This window comes from Aphelocoma coerulescens, chromosome 5 (assembly GCF_041296385.1).
Source record: "Aphelocoma coerulescens isolate FSJ_1873_10779 chromosome 5, UR_Acoe_1.0, whole genome shotgun sequence".
Classification (NCBI taxonomy): domain Eukaryota; kingdom Metazoa; phylum Chordata; class Aves; order Passeriformes; family Corvidae; genus Aphelocoma; species Aphelocoma coerulescens.
Genome location: NC_091019.1, coordinates 51,782,722 through 51,795,356, shown reverse-complemented (window position 1 = coordinate 51,795,356; position 12,635 = coordinate 51,782,722). Strand labels below are relative to the sequence as shown.

At 42.3% G+C, this 12,635-nt stretch overlaps 1 protein-coding gene across 2 annotated transcripts in view; it reads right to left on the bottom strand.

Moving 5' to 3' along the window:
* SLC24A4 (solute carrier family 24 member 4) overlaps positions 1 to 12,243 on the bottom strand; it is a 90,041-nt gene extending 77,798 nt beyond the window's left edge. The window contains exons 1-2 of one of the 2 annotated variants that reach the window (XM_069018119.1): positions 11,651 to 12,243; positions 9,237 to 9,344 (exon numbers count right to left, since the gene is read on the bottom strand). In XM_069018119.1, coding sequence (XP_068874220.1) covers positions 9,237 to 9,344; positions 11,651 to 11,807 — 265 coding nt within the window. In that variant the 5' untranslated portion in view covers positions 11,808 to 12,243. The remainder of the gene's footprint in view (positions 1 to 9,236; positions 9,345 to 11,650) is intronic. The other variant, XM_069018117.1, reaches the window with a different exon arrangement.
* Positions 12,244 to 12,635: the final 392 nt, after the last annotated feature.

Below are 12,635 nucleotides of genomic sequence, written 5' to 3'. Positions count from 1 at the left end.
CTTCTCTGCAGACTTTGGGTAAGTCATTTTGCATTTTTTCAGTCCCCTTTTGCTTTTCCTTGTCCATTTTCATTAGGCACTCTTAGGGACTACCACTGCATCTCATAACAAGGACAGACAACACTACAGCTCTATATGGACCTCCCACTCTCAACTAGTGAAATATCACTGAAACAGGACTAATTAATGTGCTAGCTTTGACTTCTTCCTGTCTAGCCAATCCTGGCTGGCCAATTTCTGAGAGCACCATGGTACTCATGGCTCATGATGTGAGATTTAAGAAAGGAGTGATAATATCCCAGATAATTTTTTCATCTTCTGCTCTGGAAGGGTCTGCATAAAAATAACAAGAAAAGGTAAATGGACATTGGAAACATCTCAAAGTGTCAGTGCAGGCAAATGAAGCAGACAAAGGACAGCAACAACAGGGAAGAGGAGGGCTTGCAAAAGGCTTCAGAAGGTAAAAAAAAGCCTTACAATTTTAGGCAACAGCAGTCAAAGATCCTATGGAGAGATTTAAAAAAGCATGACATAATCAAGTACAGAATGCAACCTTTGCAAAGGCATGAAAAGTAAAAGAAGAAAATCCTCATCAAAGAAAAACAGAAGCAGCATTCCACCATCCAGCACTAAATCTGTAGGGCAGAGCCTCAGCTGCTGTAAACTGTCATGGTTGTATTGATGTTTTGATGTCATGATGTATTGATGAGCACAGATATGCTCCCTGAGGCTCTAAAGAACAACTGCTTCTCTCAAAGAGTCAGTTTTGGTCTAGGAGCTCACAAAACTCACAGCACAAGCTGATTCAAAGTAAATGGAGGGACTGGGTAATAAATCTGTTTTCCACATTTTAGTCAATTTAAACTTCTAAACATAAATATCATTCAGAAATTCCATTCCAGAAGTTTAAATGTTTCCCACCATCTGTGAATATCTTACATCTTGCTATTAAAAGGTTTAAATACCTTTGAATAGCAATAGATTCAATCATATTACCCTCAACCCACTAAACAACAGAGTGTATCATATGCAGGGGAAAAATAATTCATCAGGTTCAGGCAATCTCTGAGAATCTTCCAACAAGCATGTATGGAAACTGAACACGCAAAGTCTAAATTATCATCTTCTTGCTTGCAGGAAGGCACATTTACCACTGTTACTCACTATGGGTAGATAATGTCACCCTCAGCATCGTTAATGCAGCACCTGTCATTAATATTAAACCATTAATCTCATGTTGCAAAAAAGAAGCAATTGGCTGACAACATACACATGGTAACCTGCATTCCATCTGAAGTGTTTGCTCTGCTGTACTACAACTTACCAGTAGAGTACCAGCAGGAATTAATCTGACTCGGTTACTAAGGCTATTACAATTTCTACTAGAATGTCTTCAATGTCTGTCAACTTCAAATAATACAGAAAACCACCACTCTTTACTGCCTGAAAGTCTTGCCTCCTGGTAGAATAGGACTGATACCAGTTGAATTGTCAGCAGGTTCAGGGAGTATTTTCAGCCTGCTAGGTGGGTAACCACATCTATTCTGTAAATCATAATGAATACAGAACTAAATATGTATAATAAAATTTTGTAACTTCAGAAAAAAACAATTATAAGGGTTTTTATCAGAAATATTGGCAGAACAAAGTTTAAAACTAATTTACCATAATGAAGTTCTAGATTTCTTGCCCAACCAAAACCAAACCTCTCTCTACATTTTGATTTTTCATTTTCTTTTATCAATTTCTTTACTTACTACTTCCCAGGGCCTACCTCTTTGCCTTGCTATTCCCAAGATTCTCCCATGGTTCACGATCCAAATTCAGTCTCCCTTCACTCACATGTCTCTTTCATCCATCCTCCAGCTCCAGGATGCCTGACAGGATAATATTAGCCTTTCTACCCCACAATTCCAACCCCCAAATTTCTCCATCCCTCTTGCAGCTTCTGGTGACAATCTTCTATCTCCAGGTGCGTTTCACAATCTACTTCCCTGCAGCCCGGTTCTGCGCTTGTACAGTTTTGTCTGAATCCTCCACACTGGTGGTCCAAGTCACAGACTGATGAAACACTGAGAGCACAGAGATGAAGAGATGAATCCAGTGTTTTAGCATCTGTCAAGCAACCCAGTATCTCATAAAGACAGTGCTAGGCCAAGCCCTGGAGTATGGATTAATGCTCACAGGCTGATTTACAAGGCCTTTTCAACCCACTTCCTACGAAAGTCAGGTGCGGCAACAACTGCACGTGATACAAGGCGAGACAGCAGTGCTTTCAGGCTCAGCTCAAGTACAAGGCAACATCACAGAAGTGAAATCAGACATGGACAAGGATGGGTACATTTAAACACACCTTTTATACCAACATCACCATTTTCTGAGTGGAAAATGGGGCACATATCCACAAAACAGTCTATCTCCACAGTCATACTAGAGAAGAACGTATCCAAATACACACACATTATCCCCCACTAAAGGTGAATCAGTCAGCAACACCACAGAGAGCTGCACGCCCAAGTCTCGTTAACTTTGATTTTGAAATCCCAAATTCAGGATTTCAAATATATCCTGAGTGAAATGTAATTCATTTGACTTCCATACCATACCACAGGACAGATCAGGTTGGATGGAACTTCAGGAGGTCATACTAGCCCAAACTTTCGTTCAAACATCATTTTTCCAGGAGCCCAAATCTAAACTGAGGTATCTGGACTTGATTCTATCGCACATTTCCTCTTTCACCTCAGGCCAGTAATTTACACAGCTGGTCTCTGGCTGAGTTGTCTGCAGTTACAGAAAAAGAGATGTTGCACTATTGCTACATTAACATCTACGGAATGCTCAGGTAATGTGGTTTGATATACAGGCAAATCAGGTATCTAAATACTAAAGCTGGGCTTATACAGGAAACTTGAGATCTTAATCTAGCACTCCAGAGCATTCAACCTGGATGTTTCAAGTATGAACCTGTGTCCACAGACATTAAATTTAGTTCTGAAGTGGCTACATTTTAAAAATTTGAATTTTTGTTTAAGGCCTGCTTCTTGGTTTCAAAGCAAAGACTTAGTTTATAAAAGTCCTTATCCACAGCGTGCTTCAACTGGACCCAAGCCAACTGCAAATAAATCTGAGTCATATGAAATAAAGATTATATTAAGTAATATTTTTACTAGGTTTAAGAATATACAGTAACATAAGAAAATAATATTTGTTTAATTTGCCTTTGTTTACTACATCTCTACACGACATTTTAGTCAGACCTTAATTTACTGTGTGTTAAACTGCTTCCAGCAAACTTGACACCTAGACCTGGTGAAATGGATAAATTACCCTGGAGCTCGTTTTCTGTTCTCAGTTCTCCAGGGGATGCTGCTGGCAGGTTGAGTCAAAGCACAGAGAGATGTTTGTGTCATTTCTTTCTACTATTTTGGATGCCAGTATTAATACGCTGCTAGAAAATGAACAGCTCAAAAAGAAGGATGATTATTTTCCAAATTCTATGTTCAGCCAAAGCACATTTCCTACACTGGTTCACAGAAAAACCACAAACAAGCAAAACAAAACAAAACAAAAAAACCCAACACAACCAAAAACCCCTCCATTTTTCCCAACTAACTTCAACTACACCCACCTGCATAACCATTTAATACCCACATTCATAGGCCATACAAAAATGTCAGAAGTTCAACCTCAACATAGGTGTGAATTCTGATTTAGGAGACCTTGGCAGTCACATAAGAAAAACTTGTAATAAAGTGTTTGTCATTTGCCATCAACTATCCCACTAAAAGTAGTTTTACATTGTCACACATGTATCTTCCCCAGAATCAGAAGCCATGCAAATGAGATCACAATCAATAAAGTTTACCAGTCAGCATCTACAGGGACAAGAGAGAGTCTGGAGTCACTGGGTGAGGGGGAACAACCCGAAGCAAGCCCAAAACAATTAAAACCGCACCATCATATGACAAAGGGCTACAGAAATAAGCTACAATGCAGGCTGATTAGTGTTTCAACTACATAAATAAATACACATTCACAGGACACTGCACCTATATGTTATGTGAACACCATATGCATAAAGTAACTAAGAAATTTTTTCTTAAACCTTTCTTCATTTTCATTTCCTTTTAGACCAATACAAAAATAGAATGTTTATGGCTGATAATGTTCCTGGTCTTTCAGGGCATAACACACTGGAGTGACAAAATATTTTAAATCCACATTTATGCACTATCGATAAATCTATCATACTGCAATAGTTTCACATATTCTATGCATCAAGGCAGAGAACAAGTCTGACTAATATGCAAGTGGGGAATATTTGCAAATAACAGAACACAGTAATTTCCTGTATTATCTCAATGAGACCATGGTCTTTCTGTGCTAGGTATTGTATGAATGCACAGTAAGAGCACATGCAGGTCATGCTGAGCTTACTAATTTTTAGGCTGTTCATGAAACAAAGGTTTACAGTGAAATTATTAATACCACATCCTTAAAAGTGGAGGTCTAAGGCATTTATCCCTGCTACAAACGGAAGTTTGATCTAGGGAAGATCATGAGCGCATTGTTTAAAAGAAATACATACTATCATATTGTTTACAGAAAATTTACATCAGCACAAAATTACATATTCCACCAGCATTTATTACTCTAAGTTTATGATCTTCTATATTAAGGTTTCTATAAGAACTAAGGAAAAAAAGGATACATCAATCCATCATGTTATGCATTTAAATAAGCACTGTGTTTGTTAAATAAAACTAATGGAAATCAATAGTTCCTATAATGTCTTTACTACAAGTGTGTAAGAAATAACTTCTTCTGCACCTTTGGAAAATTGCTTGGAAGAGTCAGTCCTGTCTTCGCTAGTCATCATCAATTTTTGCAGCAAAAAATAACAGGATCTTGTTCTGTCTGTGGTACACTAACAAAACTGTCTAAGACTTCTATAGTTCCTCTACAATGCATCACATCTCACATGAGTCCCCAAGGTTATAACTAACAGTGTAAAACATACACAAACTTAATGACTTTGATCCTGACTCAGAACTCAGTTGCACACATGCTACTGGAAAACACACCTTACTGTAGAGGACTGATTCTTTTACTCTCATTGCAAGAACAGTGCTACATTGCTACAATGTGCCGTTTAATTGAAAACTAAAAATGCAGCACGGCGCAGGAAGAAATGCTAACCATCTTTCCCCCCAGTCCACAACTAATCTTTAGCCACTAATAACAATGGGAGGAACATGCTTGAACCAAATCACCAACTATTTAAAACCAGTGTAGTTCATGAACTGTCCATGGTTGAAAAACCATGGGCAAGAAAATCCCCCTGCCTTTCTGCTTCAAGGCCACTCACTGACTAATGTCAGAAGACAATGGAAATAAATTCCCATACATTTCTGATTCACAGAAAAAAAAAAATTCTCTGTCTGTATACAGGGATTACTTGAAAATATTCGCAACAGCAGAGTCTGGATCAGTTGTTTAATAGCCTCACAAGCCCCAGTGGAGTGATGTGGTAAGAAACATCATGACACCCGGTCACCCCACCTTGTAAGTGCCCTGGAAACATTACTTGGAGTTCTGGAGGACATGGAGACATAGGAACATTTTGAAACAAGAGGCAAGCCATCGGAGCAGAGAAGCTACAAATCAGACTTGCTGGGCAGATGGCACTGCAAGCTAGCGAGCTGATGGCAGATGGAAGTGAGAGCTTGGATAAGGCAAAAAAATCGGTTGCAAACTAATGAGATATGTTAAGATACTAGAGACAACTACTCCTCCTTTCTGATCTCCCTGCTTTAAGTGAGGGTCAGGTCAACTCCTCCTCCCACAGAAATCTACCCAGACCCATAAAGAAAAGGTAGTTTGGTTTCCTTCCAAGAGGAATACCCACAGCAGCCATCCAGAGAGTTACTCAACACCAAATAAACATAAAATTCATAGTTCAAAAATCTCAGGCTCTCATGAAATTTCTGAAGTCAAGAGCCTTCTACATACAATCTACAAGCCCTTTAGCATCCAGAACAACATAAAGACCAATATCTTATCATGGTAGAGGAGCTTTCAACAATGGGGAAGTTTAAAGCCAGGAAGGATCTTTAATGGAATCTTTAATCTCCTCTAGTTATATACACACACATACATATATTTTCTTTTCATTTTTCAGGGTCCTCTGGTTCTTGTTAAAAACAGCATTGCCAAGACTTCAGCATTTTTTCTCTTCTGATACAATGGCCCCAGAAACATTATCAATGTTTCCAGAAAAACACAATACAAAATTATCTACTTCAGCAAATGAGACTAATCTCAAACAGTGTAGATTATCTGAGTTTCTGAAAGATAGCAACTCCCACAAGCTTCTAACATTACTTCTAGAAGTTCACGGACTTTTTATCCCAAGATATATTACAAAGGGTGAGCCTTTCTTGCCAGTGTCATGAAGTGCAGGGATCTCATGGTCTTACAAACTTCTATAGCTGCCATTTCTAACAATAAGGATTTTTATTTTATTTACTTACACGTAAATAAGAAAACTGTGTGAAGTGGTAAATATATTAACTTCATTGAAAGCCTTTGGAAAAAGGGAGGTAAGGCTGCAGACTTGTGTGGAAAGCTAAAGAAAAGGGAGCACATCAATGGCACAGCAATGACACAAGGGATTAACAGGCTCTCAGCAAGAACCTGTATTTCTCAAGGTACTGTGAAATCCTTGTACCCTAAAAACATATAAAAACATCCACATAACAAAAGAAAACTGCTACATACCATACATACAGCCATGCATTTGTACGGCCCCTCATGCTTAGAGCAGACACAGAAATGACACAGGTAAGAACAAGTACATCTCATAAAGGAGCCTACAGGGAACCACGTATTCATATTCCAACTGAAAATCCACACTCTCACCGATTTTCTATGCAATCTCCATCAAGTCTCTTGACCTTTCCTGGGACTTCTCTCTCTGTAGTCATGTGATTACACATCATGGGATGTGTATATTCATGGGAAGCTACATTCCCACAAAGATGAGCTATGCTACTTGCTCCTTTTTGATGAGTGTTCAGTCATTGCTACCTTCTCGTTACATGACAAATCTCAATCCCTGGCTACCAGACAAGAATGAAAAAAAGTAAAAAGAAAAAAAAAGCAAGTCAGCATCTCATGCACTGAAAAAAACAAAAGAACAAAAAACAAAGCCAACAAAAAACCCTATCCCAAATCTACAGAAGTTGTTACTGAGCAACAACAACAATGGGTTCTTATGGACCCACTCCTGCCCAACATCACTTTCAGCTATTTTCAGATGTTCCCTTTATTTGCAGCTTACATCTAGTCACTCTTGCAGCATCTCAATTCCTCCTTCAGCTGCAGAAGATACACAGTGATAAGCAGCACATAACTGCAGAATAACAGGAAGTGATTAAAAATGCTACAATTGCAATCCTGTGACAGATTTGATCTGGAAATCTGTGTTCTAACTGAAGAAACACTTTTTAAAAGAAAGGCTACTACCATCACTGTGATTGGAAATTATTAATTTAACACAAGTCTTGTGATATTTTTCTTAGAACTTGAGCATCCTGAGGCACATTTGGGCCTCCCTTGTGTCCATCTCTTGTGGTTACAGAGAAAAGCGCACCTCAGAGACCTGAATTTCAGAAAGCACATCAAAATGACACAGCTGTATTTATCTATTCCAATCGTTCTTAAATTATTCTTACAATTTTAGAAGAATGGAGAAAGCCGAACTATTTGTTTTAAACATGTGAAGAAGTCAGCATTGCTTCTGGAATTCCAATTTACATGCAAGCATGTTTTTGCCTTGGTAGTTTTTATCATATCGTTGTGAAAAAGTTCTCATTCATGCTAAATGGAAGTCCCCATCAGAACTTTGACAGGTATCTTTCTGATCTAGCTTCTACAATTTTGTGGCCTCCATTGCCTGGACTCCCAAGTATGTGCTCAAACATGATCACATTGATGCATCCACACATATGGAGGAAAATGAAAGAGGAGTAGGAAAGAATAGTATTTTCTGACTACTCATCAAGAATCATTATGTATTTTCAAAAGCTCCTTTCTGTGTTCTTCCTTGTTTGTGAACAACTTTGCCATACAAATCAAGAGCATCATAAGGTTACAGATGCAGAACACAGCAAACTGACCCATGAAGTTCGTAACAAAAGTACAGGGAAGCTCTTGGACATCAAGAAGATACACTTAAAACTTTTGGACCCACATACTTTGAGCAATGTTCTTCCACCCCTCTTTTAGGAGTGTATAAGCACAGTAGTGATCCTCAATCTATACAACAGGCACCTCAGTATTACAACAAACATGTACATGAGGGCAGGAATACTGCTCCAAACTCTCCTAGTACCTGGGGCTGATGGTATCCTAGAAATCATTTGACACTGTTGGCAAGAAGGCACAGACTCCATTGCTATCAAAGAGTCACATTAAAAAAAAAAATCTGAACTTTAAATTAACTTGGCTAGTGCCATTGGCAAAATGTCTCATCTCCCACACACCATAAACCGCAGAGAGTCAGGAAAGAGAGAAAGGAAATACACACTGGAAAGACAGATGGGAAGATGAAAGCATTGTGGACTAACACTGATACTAAAATGCATCATCTATTCCTGCCCTCAATCAATTTTTTTTGCCTGGCCAAGATAGATATCCTGAAGTAAAATGGATTCCAGGGTTTCCATATCACTTATCTTATCATCCCCCTCCACACAACATAAATTCCTACTCTGAATACATAGTTTATCATTAAACTAGCAAAACATGATTAACTGTGTAATGGTAATGAACATAAATCACTGTGCTCAGATGCCATCTAAAACACTGCATGTTTAGCTACCCACAGTTTTAAGAGGAGCACGGCTCTCATGACTTGTGCAATATACACAGCATCAGCTGGACAGAAATGAATAATCACCAAAGGAACTAAACTACAGAAATCAAATTGTCAGCACTAGTCTCAAAATGATCCCAAAACATTCCTCTAACTAAACATTACCTTTGATACATAAAATCATGTCATTATGTAGCACAATAAACCTTATTTCTACACAGAACAGTTCTGGTTTGTTGGGGTTTTTTGAGTTTAACGCTGGTGGTTACACATCACTGCAGCTTGGTTGGTCATGACAAAACTACCCAATACATCTCAAGAGCTTACAGGACATTGCAAAGTTTTCCCATCTCACCTGGCTCTGTACAGTTCTCTTCGTGTGTCCCATTAGGCGATGCCATCAACCTTCTATTCCTCCACATTCCTGATACAATGCTTCTGTCTGGAATAGCTGAATCTTGGCCTATATTAAATAAAAAGATGTTATGCCCACTAGCACAAATTTTTTCCTGCATCATCCCAACTGGACTACATGTGCCCACTATCAAGGAGCATGGACAGACCATCAGAATGCAAATGGAGCAAAATCCGAGGTGTGACTGGAGCACGTGACAACAGACATGTGCTAGGTGCCCCTAGCTCCAAAGGGTGCAACCAGGCACCACATCCAAGCTCTTGGCATGTCCTGGCTATCAGAACTATCAGAACACTAGGCTGTTACTCACAGCAGGAAAATATTCTGCAGCAAGCAAATGCTGAAGCCTGTACCTGTGAAAGTCAACACTTAGCAGTTCCTATAGATGAAACCAGCCCAGTTATGCTGACATGAGCAAAAATCACACTTCCATTTAGTCATCTGTACTTGCACATATTACATTACTGCTTTCATGAAAAAATAAAAATGCATATGGATATGTTCCAGTTACATTTCAGTTTATTCTGAACTTTTCAGTCTTGGGTATGCTTAATAATATCAAACCATTCATAACTTGTCAAAGAAAATGGAAATCACAGTGAATCCTCATAAGTCTTAAAAAAACCGAACTTTTTTAGCAGTCAATGGAGCTTTTGCCAAAACTCATATTCCAGAAGCATTCTCAATGAAACCTGTTAAAGAGAGTACAGGTGCACTTGTGATATCATGTACCGTATGCAATTATAATAATCAAAGAAAGAATAGAGCCTCTTAATTAAATCACTTCCACCTCAATCTTATTTATTTCAAATGAATATAATAACAACAAAAATTCTTCCTTGGCCAATTTTAGTTTATACAGTCATCATGTAATGCTTGTGTTTTCTTAGTGACTCTTGGAAAAAGAAATCTTGTTTGGAAGTTAGTTTATCAAGAGTAAAATATTCTGAGCCACAGTTATAAGAAACATAGACAACAGATGGTCGGTGTTTATGGATAATATGTACTCCAAATTAGCCAGCTAAAAAAAAAACCCCTACCTGATGCAGCATACTATCAAAAATTAGGTTATGAGGGATTTAGTTGATAACCCAGGAGATTAAAAACTTTCATTAGTCATGACATTTTTCATGAAAACATAAAAAAGTTCCAGAACACAACAACTGCACCAAAAAAAAAACCTCAAGCTGTGCAAACATATTCATAACCCCATTACTTGTTTTCAAGTTGAAAGTTTTAAGATGAGCAATATGGTAATATGGTCTAAGACACTGAATTCTTATATGGATGGCTTGTTGCCATCATAGATGCAGCTCAAACACGCCAGGCAATAATTTGAGCACAAGAGCATACAAACTGTGACAAGTTCCAGCAGATTTTTCTTCCTTAAAGCACACACTTGAACTTCAGCTATAATTTAAGCAGATGACCCATCCTAATTGTGCTGAAATCTGAGTTTCTTATATTAAACGGAGATGCTCAGTGATGGGCTTAGTTGATTTTGTTCTTAAATCTTCAAGGACTGCTGGCAGCCCTACCTAAAGACCCAAGTGCTGTCCCAGCAACCTTAGACTTTGTATTTGAGGGATACGAAGCATATTGCAGGATGAGGACCTGAAACTGCACACTTACAGCCCAAACTGTGCCAGCAGGCAGAAAAACAAGTGGGAATGATATGGTTAATTATAAATGCATCAGTTTACCAATACAGCAGTTGCACAAAGGATGTAGAAGACTGTACAATACTCTCTCTGCAAAACGTAAGATTAGCACTGTTCCTAGCCTAAAATGCAGAATTTTCTGTCAAATCTATACTGTAACGGGGGGAGAGGTGTTGGGGGTGCGTGTGAGGTTGAGAAAAGAAGCAGCTATAGCTGATGGAGGTTTACAACCTAAGGACAAAACGGAAGGTAGCCCGAAGTTGCAGAGGGGACCAGTGGCGGCTGGAGACAACTCCACTCTGATGCAACGGCAGGGGGAAAACTCCTTCAGGGCCGTTCCCAGGCACAGAGCTGCCCCGTGGTGCCCTTTCGGTTCCCGACCCGAGAGGCGCGGCGGGCTCGGGGCCAGGGAGCCGCGGACGGGCAGGCGCCAGCGGCACAGCTTCCCCCTCTCCCCGCGGCTGCGACCGCGCATCCGCCCGGAGCTGGGCTTTCTCCCGAGGAACCCGCGCTGCTCCCCCGCCTCGCCCGCACGCCGGGGCATTTCCACTGGGAGTCTCCAAACGGGAACAGCCACCGCCGCCTGACCCCGCCAAAGCCCGGCCGCCCCGGGGCAGCTGCAGTCCCCGGGCCGTCCCAGCCACCCGCCCGGCCCTGCCGGGGTCCGCCGGTCCCGCCGCCACTGCCACTCACCCGCTCTGGAGAGAAGGCTGGACATGCACCAGGCGAAGAAGAGGATGGCGCAGATGAAGCCCAGCTGCTGCAGCAGCATCTCCCGCCTCTTGCGAACTTTCCTTAGCATAAGAAGCATGGTCTTTGGGGTGGCGAGCGGCGTCTCCTCCAGCTCCATCGGAGCGAGCGCGGGCGCCGAGGGGACGGCCAAATGGGTCGGTGAGAAAGCGGGGATCACTCCCGGCGGCTTCCCGCGGACGTCTCCATATCGGTCGGGCTGCAGCGCGAAGAGAAGCCGATGCCCAGGGCCTCAGGTCGGCAGCGGCGCAGCGGAGCTCTGAGAGGCAGGTGGCGGCGGGCGGGGAGGCGGCGGAAGCCCGGAGCGGGGGGGCGAGGCGTCGCGCTCAGGGGCCGGGCTGAGCCCCGCGCCCCATGGCTGGCGGCGGAGGAAGCGGCGCGGCGGCGCCCCGCGCTCCTCGGGCAGCGGCCGCCCCACAGCGCGCCGCGGGCTGCGAGTCAGCGCCGAGGGACGGACACATCCATGCGGCTCCCTGCACGCCCGGCCAAGTTTGAAGTTTATCCCTTTCCTCCCTCCCTCCCCCGCCGCCAGCCGTAGGCAGCAGGTGGGCGACTCAGCCGCCGCGGCGAGAGCAGCTGCCCACGGGCACTCAGCGCGGCGCCGGGCGGGCACTAAGCCCCGGCGGGCGGCACGGCCCCTTCTCCCCGCCCCTCTCCCGCAACTTTCTGGGTGCTCCTCTGGCACCCATGGCAACGCGCATGAGCCCTCCCCCACCGCCGGGCCGGGGGGAAGGAATTAACTGGCGAAATTAATCCTTTCCCCTAAACGGTGCAGGAGTGACCCGCTCTCTGTGTCGCGCCTGGCGTCCCTGCACGGAAGGGAGCGGGCAGCGGCAAGTGCCGAAGTGCGGACCGTGGCCAGGTCCCTCCTGAGGAGCTGGAGCGGACAGAAACGCGAGCAGCGCCCCGGGGCTGGCGGGGAGCGCTG